General features: G+C 46.2%; 1 protein-coding gene and 1 long non-coding RNA gene across 2 annotated transcripts; both read left to right on the forward strand.

Annotated features, from left to right (window-relative positions):
• The first annotated feature begins 135 nt into the window (after positions 1-135).
• Positions 136-1,681, forward strand: LOC111611350. The gene is made up of 2 exons (XR_002754007.1): positions 136-379; positions 467-1,681. It is a non-coding gene; the product is annotated as an uncharacterized LOC111611350 (long non-coding RNA).
• A 2,047-nt stretch (positions 1,682-3,728) lies between these two features.
• LOC102233551 (transcription factor E2F1-like) lies at positions 3,729-10,936 on the forward strand. The gene is made up of 9 exons (XM_023347479.1): positions 3,729-4,165; positions 4,643-4,948; positions 5,060-5,100; positions 5,178-5,221; positions 5,293-5,479; positions 7,488-7,637; positions 10,100-10,214; positions 10,280-10,415; positions 10,672-10,936. The coding sequence occupies exons 1-9, from the start codon at positions 4,049-4,051 to the stop codon at positions 10,698-10,700; spliced, it is 1,125 nt and encodes a 374-aa protein (XP_023203247.1). The 5' UTR covers positions 3,729-4,048; the 3' UTR covers positions 10,701-10,936.
• The last annotated feature ends 69 nt before the right edge of the window (positions 10,937-11,005 follow it).

The raw sequence follows: 11,005 nt of genomic DNA on the forward strand, positions 1-11,005 counted from the left end.
TTGCTTTGCTTTGGACTCAGACGTGTCTCGGTCCGACCCGGTCCGATGTGGCGTCCCGCTCATGGCTGCTCATCCTTCTTTAACGTTGTTTACACCAGGACAAACTGGGCTGTACTGGTCAGACTGGGAGCCTGAACGTTCCGTAAATCCTTCTGAACTTCTGCTGCAGATCCCATCATCCCATCGGGCCTCCTCCTTTCAGGCTTTTATTTTGAAATGCAAACGGCTGCAGGAAATGTAGGAGACAATCCGCCACCTGACTGGACAGTGGAGACCAGTAGAAACCAGTGGAGACCAGTGGGAGGAACTGAGTGGGAATATGCAATTTCTTATGAATCATGGAGCAACGAGCTGAAAGCTGTTTTTACTGACGATCGATGTTTGTATGAATCTTTTCCTACATGGTGTTTTAGCCGCCTCTGTTCCATGTTTAGATGTTTTATTCTGAGCTTCTCTGGGTCTACAGGGTCAAAAGTCCTCCAGAACCGGTCCGATGGAGACTTTGGGTCAGAACCGATGGGACATTTCCTCATCACACCTCATCATGCATGCACTTTATGGAAGCACGTTCCAGTATCGCCGCGCCACTGGTCCAGTTCATCCCTGAAAGGAAAACTCCGCCTCTCGCCTCCGTATATGGTCGGCTTCCAGGTGAACCCTGACCTCCAGGGTTGCTGGCTGAGGTTCTGCTGCTCAGCCCGGCCGGGTCCAGGAAGCGATGGCTCCGCCTGATGGGAGCCGTTTGAAACGTCACAAACTGACAGCAACAACTTCAGATTGTTCAGTTTTTACAGGAAAAGAATGAGCTTCAGTTTCAAAGTCACATTTTCACCCACATTCAGAAACGTCCAATAAAAACTTGCTAAATATTTAGCTGGAAATTTGCTTGCTAACTAAATGTTTAGCTTCAAGCTATATATTTAGCTCACTAACTAAATACCTCATTAACTATTGAGTTTGAAGCCAAACATTTAGCTGCTATTTATAAACTGTGATGTTTATAAATAGATGAATAACTCAGTGAAAATATAACTTTGAAAGATAAAAACATCTTTTTCTCCTAAAACAGACTAAATAATCCAAATTATTGCTGTTAATTTTTCCGAACGGCTGCCATGTTCACGGCTTTTCAGGAAGAGAACCCAGAAATAGATCTCAGCTCGGTTCTAGATAATCCAGTCGGTTTCATGAGAACAACAATAATCCATGTTTGGGATTTCTTGGATGCATTTAAACGTTTCCAGCTGAAAGAACCTCGGCTGGGATTATTATTCCCGTCTCTGCCTAAACACAGGAAGCGGTGTGATTCCCGGTAAGCCTGGGGTCGGATCCGTCGGATCGACCCTCCTCATCTCCGGCTACAGGAGGAGTTTTCCTGAAGGAAACGGATCTGCGGCTTCCTGCTTTGGTTTTCCTGCAGAACGGAGTTAAAGCACAATTTAAAGATGTGAACACGCCTGAATGAAGAACCTCACCTGAAATGATCTTTTTATATCTTTGATTTCTTTCTTCATGTCAGAATTCCAGAAGCTTTTTTCCTACCAAACAGCATGACTCCCTGCTGACACCTTCAAGGTCACCAGGTTCCATTTCTGTTGAATTGTGGAGTTTGTACAGTTTCTATCATGTTGGTGTTGCCATCTGTTGCTCTGAATAAATCCTGTGTTGCAACACCTGCAAAGAGCCTTTGTTGACCTTCCTGAACAGCTGCAGGTTCTCCTTCCACATGACTTTACTGCAGGTGATTAAAGGTTTCATGTTTTTGTACCACACGAGGAAGCTTCTGCTCTGGGATCTGAATCATCACAAGTTTGTTGTCGACTGTAAGTCAGGAGGTCCAAAGTTGGTCATTTTATTAGGTACGCCTTGCTGGTACCGGGTTGGACCCGTTTACATCCAGAACCACTTTGTTTTTACACCACATAGATGGAAGGTGTCTGAAATGTTCCTGAGACGTTTGGAGTCTCACAGCATAATAATATATAATAATGACAGTCTTCAGTCAGAGGGGTTTTCAAAGTCACTGAAATACTGACCTCTATAGGAGATCAGTAATGTGAGATAAAACCTCTAATTTCCCTCTGGGATTAATAAGATTTTTAATTGAATTATTAAAGAAAATTGAATCAATATTTTTCATCAAAATATTAGTTTGAGGCTGTTCACACTGATGCAATCAAACTATTTTATTGTTTATTGGAAATTAGTTTGAAAATAATTAATCACAATCTAGATCTCAATGTAATTTTTTAAAATCATTTTTATGCAGATGATTTAGTAACTTACTGCTATTCTTCATCACTATCACAGGCCATGCAGTATTTGCAGTCTGTTGTCAATGTATTTCAAACACACTTACAAACTCTGAAGTTAGTTTTGGATGTTTATCAGACAAAAGCAAAGGTTTTTTTTCTCACACTCTAGAAAGCTACCAGAAATCCCTCTATTGTTTACCACTGCTGCTGGAGCACAAACTGAGTTTGTCAGTAATTATAAATATCTTGGCTTTATTCTAGATAAAGAGCTTTCTTTTAAAATCACATAGCAAATTTGTTATGAACATTGAAAATGAAGATTGGGTTTTATTACCGAAATGGATCTTGTTTCTCTCAAAGCTAGAAATAAATTGGTAGCAGCAACTTTCCTGCCTCTCCTGGATTATGGAGATGTTTAATATATGAATGCTTCGACCGAATGCCTTCAAGCATTAAATACTTTGTATCGTTGCGCTTTAAGGTTTATAACCGGTAGTAGACGTCTTACACATCATTGTGAGTTGTATGCAGAAGCTGAGTGGCTCCATTAAGCGTACGGAGAAACAATCACCTGATGATCCTGATCTATAAATCTCTATTCGGCTTGGCTTCAGCATACTTTAGCTCTCTCTTACATAGATCTGTTATTTCCCATTCTTAACGCTCTAATAATATTTTTCTTTTGCATGTTCCACGTGTTCGAACTGAAAAGGGGAAACGATCAGTCAGTGTGAATCAGCTCCAGTCTGAACTCAAGATGTCAGAACTGATTTCATTGGATTTATTTCGAGCAGTTCTTAAAAACAGGCAACAAGATTCTATTAAACAGTGTCACTGCTTTTAAATTGTTTTCTATTGTTTTACACATGTGCATATGTATTAATTAGTTTTATTTTGTAACCAGGTTGCTGTGTATTGCAGACTTCTGCCCAGGTCCCTCTTGAAAATGAGATCTAGATCTCAACAGGGTTTACCTGGTTAAATAAAGGAAATAAATAAATAAATATTTTAAATCTCAAAATTTGGGATTTTAACAAGGATGTGTTAAATTTTGAGAGCTAATGTACATTATTATGTCACACAATGTAATTTACCTAACGTGTATTATTTAATCCTTTAAAGAATTAAAAAATATTGACCCTTTAGTCCCAGGCATTTGCCTAAATATACATGTAAGTATCGTGGAGCTGTGTGAATCTCTCATCTTTGATTAAATCAACCATCTGAACCGCCCAACAGTTTCCATTTCTCATTGGGGTTAAATAATTTTCTGCTCAACTTCATGGAGTCGAAAAACGGACGCAGATAAAAAGAAATGGCTATTTTGAAAAACATAATTTGTTTGCTAAACGTAATCTATAAACTGCTTTTTGTCCCTGACTCCCCTTTAACATGTACAGCTCACTGGCATCCAGTTCCTCTCCCAAGATGGCCGACAGGGTGGCGTTAGACAGCCGATGCGGTCCCACATTTGGCTGAAAAAAACACCATACTTACCAGAACCAAAGGCATAAATACGCATTTATATCCTTATAAATGCGTATTTAAGTCTATAACCAGAACTCTGAAGAAGTGGGAGGAACCAAAGATCAACAAGCTGAAGGTGGTGAATTTCCTCCAGGACAGCAGAGGGCGCCAAAAGGCGCCACGGCACCACTTCCGGGGTGAAAACAAATCCCCTTCCGGTGGGTAAAAAACAAACCGGACCGCGGTGACTCCAGCAGAACTTCAGTGGCTAACCGTGGCTGCTGAATGAACAGGCGGTCCAGTTCGGCTCGGTTCGGTCGGTCAGTATGGTGAAGTGTGTGGTCTCCGGCTGTCCGAACCGGGTGGACGGGTCCAACCATGGAGTGTTCAACAGAACCCAAAAACGGTTCTTCAAGTTCCCGCGGGATCCAGCGAGGGTCAAGGTAGGTCCAGTTTCATACTGGTACCGAAATTTAGAAGTTACTGTCCGGTTCGGTCCAGTTAGTGAGTTAGAAAGTCAAAGTTACTGAGGTTGCACAAAGACCCGGAGTGGACCACAGTAGAACCGGACCAGTTCCAGTCCAGATTTAGTCCAGACCAGGAACCAGTCTCCACTGGGTTTCCCTGGAACCGGCTCGTCAGGTCCAGAAGGTTCCGGAGGTCCAGATCAGGATAATGGTTCCGCTCTGTTTGGAATATCAGATGTTAAACTGGACTTGGATGAAATGTTTTGTTCGGTTCTCCGGTGCTGTTTTGGTTCGTCACTGGAAAACCACGTGACCTTTGACCTCTGAACCCAGAGGTCAAAGGTCACGTCAATCAGGTCTGACCTGACAAAGATCCGTTTAGAGAATGAATCAGTTCCAGAGAGCCAAAGCTGATTCTGGGTGGGTTCTAAACGGGTCACTGGGTCCTTCCAGGTGTGGCTGGCGGCGCTGCGGCAGGCGGACCAGCAGAACCAGAACCAGAACCTGATCTGTGAGGACCACTTCCTGCCGGAGGACGTCCTGTCGGGTGACGTCAGCGCCGACGCCATTCCCATCATGCCTCCCTGCCTGGACGGGCCGCTGGACTCGTTAGACCGGTGGGGAGCTGGGTCGGAGGACGACGAGGACCAGTGGGTCGGAACCGCTGGTCCCAGTGAGGAAGAGGAGGATGAAGGCTGCTTTCCCTTTAACACCAAGATGGCTACTCCAGAACTTCTTGCTCTGGACCCAACAGAACAGGTCAGAACCTCCGGCTGAACCTTTACTGATCCAACCTGGTTCTGCTGGATCAGAACTGGCCCAGTTGGTTCCCAGTAGAACTGATAACTGTTGTTCTGTTCCCACCTGCAGAATCCGGCTGTCAAAGCGTTGCCAGAATGTCCGACTCTCAGGTAAGCGGTTCTGATCCAGTTCCATTGTGGTTCTGTCAGAGGTTTCCGGGCCGGTATTGACTCATGTCTCCCTACAGCCAGCAGCAGCAGAACGGGCCGATTCGGACCCAGACCCGGGAAGGTTAGTTCTGTCGAGTGGCGGCGGCCTCCGTCCGGTTCTGTGGGTCTCTAACCAGGCCGTGTCGTCCCCAGACGTGTCTCTGCTGGTTCTGACCCGGCGGTTCCTGGACCTGTTCCTGACGGCGCCGGACGGCTGCCTGGACCTGCGCAGCGCCATCGCCAGCCTGAGGACGCGCCGCCGCCGCGTCTATGACATCACCAACGTGCTGCAGGGCGTCCGGCTCGTCCAGAAGGAGTCCGTCAACCGGATCCGCTGGATGTGAGTGATCCGGTTCCGGGTCTGCCGCTCTCATGTGATGTCACACTTCCAGGAACTTTGTAGCTGACAGCCATCTTGGTAGGCGGTTGCTATGGAGTTACTATGACAACACCAAACAAGCCCAGGCTCAGAAGGATCTCTCTCCTCGTTCATTACATTTAATACTGACAGTTTCTGAGTTCTCCACTGTGGAATATTAAGATAAACATCAGATATTTGCTGCCATTATTTACTAGCTTAGCTAATGTAGCTTTTATCTGCTACCTAAGACAGACCTGTAGCCTAGCTGTTGCTACACGTTCTTACTCTGCCAGTCACCTGAACCTCATTATTCGCCTGCAGAGTTCGTACGTTCTTTATGAATCTGTTGAAACTTTGATCGTATCGCCCGCGGGTTCCAGGTGAAGCTCCTCCATGTTGCACTCTCCCTTGTTCACTAGCTAGCTAACTTTATCGTAGCAGCAGATCAGTGGCTCCTTGTCCACATCGTCTGATGCGTTTCGTTGATCCAGGCGGCAGCCATTTTGTTCATGTATTTTTCTCTTCATCCAAAGTGTTGCATATTTTCTGTTGTTCTGGAAGCCATGCTACGGCTATCCTACGCTCTGTGCTGCCTACCAAGATGGCGGATCACTTCTTGTTTGGGAACTATGAATTAAATCTGGAGTCATTCAGAACTGGTCACATGGTTCCGGTGTTCTGTTTATCTGTGCTACCTGTAAATCCGTCCTACCTGTGGAAGTTTCGTTTCATGTGTTTTATTTCATCGCAGATCACGGTTAGATTAATTTAATTTATTTTATACCTGCTTTCATTAAGCTGCTGTTTTACTTCATGTTTTTACTTTACATGACAGCAGCTTGTAAATATATTTATGGTTTAGTTTGCCGTCTGCAAAGTCGTAAACAAGTTATTGTTAATCAGGACAAAATACGTTGTTTTGTAGCTATTTTGTCCCTGTATTTTAGTTTAATTATACTCTCTTTTTATTATGAAACTTTGCTAAATAGATGTTAGCGATGCTATGTGGAATTGAAGCTGTAATAGCCGTGTAATATCAGTGTATATTAATCATATCCCATCATTCCAGTGAGCTGTGCAGTTCGGTGACATTGTGGCTGACAGACAGACAACAGATTAATTCACCAAAAAGAGTTACAGTGATCTGTATTTGTCTGTGTTTAATTTCATTTCAATAGGGCTCAATAGGTAAACGTGTTTCCACTGATACTGTTTTATTCTAACAAACACCTTTGTATTTAAAATATTATAACAGGTAGGATATTGTAGTAAAAGGATTCATCTACAGCAGGGGGTCAAACTCCAGTCCTGGAGGCCCTGCAGCTTTTAGATGAGCCTCTGCTGCAGCACCTGGACAGAATAATGAGGTCATTAAGGTTCTGGAGAACCGATCTACAAGAGGAGGAGGTCATGAAGCCGTTTCATTCCAGGGTTTTGTACCTGTGGCTCATCTAAAACCTGCAGCGACTGGAGGACTGGAGTTTGACTCCCTGATCTACAGCTTTTCATTTGAAACAGGTAGGATGTTCAGATGAAGGAAGCTAAGCTAAGCTAACCGTAACTGCTAAGCTTCCACTTCAGGCACTCAGATAATGTCATCTGAGTGACTGAACCGGACCAGAACATTAATAACCTGCTGTAGTTTGTAAACATGACGGCAGCACGGACAGACAGACTCAGCCATCAATCCGTGCTACAGTAGGAAAATCTGACGAGGTAGCTCAGATAGTCAGAACACCAAACCCAGAAAAATCCTTTGTTTCCTTGCTTCCTGTCTGTGAGTGGTTCTGGTCGGTTCTGATGAATCAGGACCTTCGGGTCGGACTCGGTTCCTCCTTCCTGAACGAACAGATTCTCAACCGTTTGTTCTGATGGTTCTGTAGGGAATCAGAGGTCCAGTTTGTTTGCTGTGTATTTCGGACCTATAACACGACCAGAACCTCAGTTTCTCCCAGTGTCTCCAGTGAAACCAGTATGTTGTGTGCAGAGGAAGCAGCCCCGCCTCAAGCTACCTGGGTCAGAACCGGGCCCGGTCCAACATGGCCGACCTGAAGCTGGTGGAGGAAACTCTGGACTCTCTGATCCGGACCAGCGCCGAGCAGCTCTTCCACCTGACCGACGACCCGCACAACTCCAGATATCCTTCGGTCCGGTCCGGTTCAGAGTTTCAGATCCACCTGGACGATACCGGGATTGGGGGGGGCAGGGCAGACTGATGGTTTAAACAGGTTCTGGTCGGTTCTGATGGGTTCTGCTCAGGGGTCGGTCCTGCTCACCAGTATTGGAACCCATGAAGTTTAAGTTTAATATTTACTGAAGTAAATTCATTTACTGCCGAAGCAAAACAGCAAATGATAAAAACACCCAGAGGAAAACAAAGCTAATCGCTATGGAAACCCAATCGGCTCACCTGCTGCTCATCACAAGTAAGGATCACTTGTGATGAACTGGGTCTGGACTGGACCTCAGGCTTCTGGACCGGAGCTCAGGCTTCTGGACCGGACCACAGGCTTCTGGACCGGAGCTCAGGCTTCTGGACCGGACCACAGGCTTCTGGACCGGAGCTCAGGCTTCTGGACCGGACCACAGGCTTCTGGACCGGAGCTCAGGCTTCTGGACCGGACCACAGGCTTCTGGACCGGAGCTCAGGCTTCTGGACCGGACCTCAGATTTCTGGACCGGAGCTCAGGCTTCTGGACCGGACCACAGGCTTCTGGACCGGACCACAGGCTTCTGGACCGGACCTCAGGCTGGTTCCTGTTTTGTCCTTAAATTAAAATGTTTTTGTTGAAATAATTTGCTCTTTGTTACTTTGGACCTCAAACTTTCCATCTTCACTCTGAAATGCACAACATGAAGGGCACCAGTAATGGTGAGCAGGATCCTCGGATCAGAACCGGACCAGAACCCTGCTGGAAGGAAGGAGGTATCAGGATCGGTTCTGGACTCTCCACCGCAGGGGTCACCAACCCGGTAGCCGAGACGACCTTGTCAGTCGAGCAAGTTCTAAAAGTAGCCATCGTCATTAGGCAGCACTGCCAGAATAAATATTCAATTAAATGTTTTTACCTGGAAATAACATTTGTTTATTTTTAGATTTTTTTAAGTGAATTATAAAAACGTTTAAAATTTGCTGTATGTATACAACTCTATTTTTTCTTCTCCCCTCCAGGGGGCTTTTATTTTCTCTAGTGTAAGAAAGCAGGCTGACAGCGAGGGGGGCGGAGGGGGAAGACATGCGGTAAATGTGGCCGGGTCCGGGAGTCGAACCCGGGTCGAGGACTGGAGGCGCGAAACCGTGAGCCAGACGGGATGTTGGTTCCCCGGTTCAGGTGGAGTCCAGATGATGCAACATTGTTTGCTTAATTTCTACTCTTTTCTGGAACGTTTCGTCTGAGACGCTCAGTAGGAGCAGCAGATTCTGTCATCCGGTGACCCGCCAGAACCGCACACGGTAAAAAGCTCAGCCAGGATCCAAACGATCGCTGCTAGAACTACGAGTGGGATCAAATTACATTTACAGAAAAAGTGCCAAGCAGCCCTCTGATAACATCCTGCAGGCGTCTGCGCATAATTCTGAACTTTAACCCTAGAAAAGAGTTGTAGGGCGTAGGGGACAACGCGACCCATATTTGGAGGCTTCCATGTCTTAATTATTTAGCATCGTTTGTTTAAAAAAAAAGTCCGCTGATTTTGTGGTTTAGGTTTGTGCTGGTAGTTTTATGCTGCTCTCCGATCTGTCTAACTTTTTTTTTTCCGACATCTGCTGGTGTCAGCCAACAGGCGACCCGTCAGAACCGGGCACGGTAAAAAGCTCAGGCAGAACTTTAGAACAGCAGGAGGAGCTCAATCATTTTTAGCTCCCAGAAAAAGCACCAAATTAACACAAGTAAACTGAGTGACCAATAAGATTGAGTCTTTTGCCCTTTGACCCCCACAGACTCACACTGATGCCCTACGTACAAGATGCTTTGACGCAGAATATTTAGTTTTTCTCCACAATTTTGTTAATAGTAAAGATGGTTAGATAATAAAACAATAACTATTCTTTTCTTTTTTTATGCAAAGGAATATCTGAAGGTGCTGCAGGTTTTACTGCAATAATCCAGATTCTCAGTCACTTGTAGGTCATTTAGAATCACACAGAAAAGATCCAAAAGGAAACAAACTGAACTAAGTTCTGGTCACATAATAGCAGTTAATCATAACTGGTAAATTATTACTGATAACTATGTGAGAAATCTCCAACATTAATATGATCATGTAATTATTTATATGTATTATAGTTATAAAAGCTGAGCCACCCCCTTCCTGTTGCTCCACGCCCTTCCTGTTGCTCCACCCCCTTCCTGTTGCTCCACGCCCTTCCTGTTGCTCCACGCCCTTCCTGTTGCTCCACGCCCTTCCTGTTGCTCCACGCCCTTCCTGTTCTCTGGACCTCAGCTTGGTGACCTCTGCTCCACCGTCTGCAGGGTTCTGGTTCTGGTCACACTGTTGGACCTTTAGCAGAACCAAAAGTTCTGGTTCTGGTCCAGGCTCAGAACCTGTCCCTCTACCTTTGGATCAGAACCGGTTCTCCTTGACGGCGGTCCGGTCCAGGTTGGCCTATGTGACCCGGCAGGACCTGGTCGGGCTGCAGAACCTCCAGAACCAGACGGTTCTGGTGGTGAAGGCGCCGGAAGAAACCAGGCTGGAGGTTCCGGCTCCCACCGAGGTGAGCAGAACCGCAGAATGGGTCGGGCCGGGTCACAATCAAACTGAGGTTCTGTTCTGATCCAGGACAGCATCCAGATCCACCTGAAGGGCGGGACGGGTCCGATTCGGGTTCTGACCTGCGACGCCGGAACCACAGGAGAGGCGGGCTTTTCTTCCCTGGAGGAGAGTCGGATCAGAACCGCCGAGCTGCTGCACGCAGGTAGCTTCAGAACTGAGCCGGGTCCACCAGAACCTCTGACCTATTGAAGAAACCAGTGAGTTCTGGGTCCAGGTTCTGGTTCTGTTGATACCTCATAGGTTTCAGCTGAACCAGAACCGGGTTCTGCTCCGTTTGGACCCGACTGAATAGTTTGGGTCATCAGAACGTCCAGAACCTGGGGGACTGGAGGTGGTTCTGATGATGCCCAGCTGTGATTGGCTGACTGGTGATCAGGTGACCCCTGTTCTGGTTCCAGGTCAGCAGAACCGGGTCCAGAGCGTGTAGCTCCAACCGGGTCAGCAGGGGGCACTGCAGGCTGAGAACAGGAGAAACGATCCGACTGACGGCTTTACAGAGGAACCGGACCGGAACCACGGACCGGACCGGAACCAGGAGTGAAGTGATGAAGACGATTCTGATTATTATTATTTTTTGTTTGGTTCTGGTTTTGTTTTGAGCTCAGAACTTTCTGACAGAACCGGGCCGGGATGTTCTGAAATAAAGAGTAAATAAAACCTGGACTGGTTCTGAGTCTCTGACCCGTTTAGCTGCTGCAGCGGTTCTGAAGGTGGATCCCTAAAAAGTTCTGA

Source organism: Xiphophorus maculatus, chromosome 15 (assembly GCF_002775205.1).
Source record: "Xiphophorus maculatus strain JP 163 A chromosome 15, X_maculatus-5.0-male, whole genome shotgun sequence".
Taxonomy (NCBI): Eukaryota; Metazoa; Chordata; class Actinopteri; order Cyprinodontiformes; family Poeciliidae; genus Xiphophorus; species Xiphophorus maculatus.

What these genes read in the sequence shown, in the direction of transcription:
- LOC102233551 (XM_023347479.1), top strand. Translation starts at nt 4,049, where the DNA reads ATGGTGAAGTGTGTGGTCTCCGGCTGTCCGAACCGGGTGGACGGGTCC. An exon ending in CTCTGGACCCAACAGAACAG is followed by an intron (nt 4,949 to 5,059) that starts GTCAGAACCTCC and finishes TCCCACCTGCAG; the next exon opens with AATCCGGCTGTCAAAGCGTT. An exon ending in GACGACCCGCACAACTCCAG is followed by an intron (nt 7,638 to 10,099) that starts ATATCCTTCGGT and finishes GGTCCGGTCCAG; the next exon opens with GTTGGCCTATGTGACCCGGC.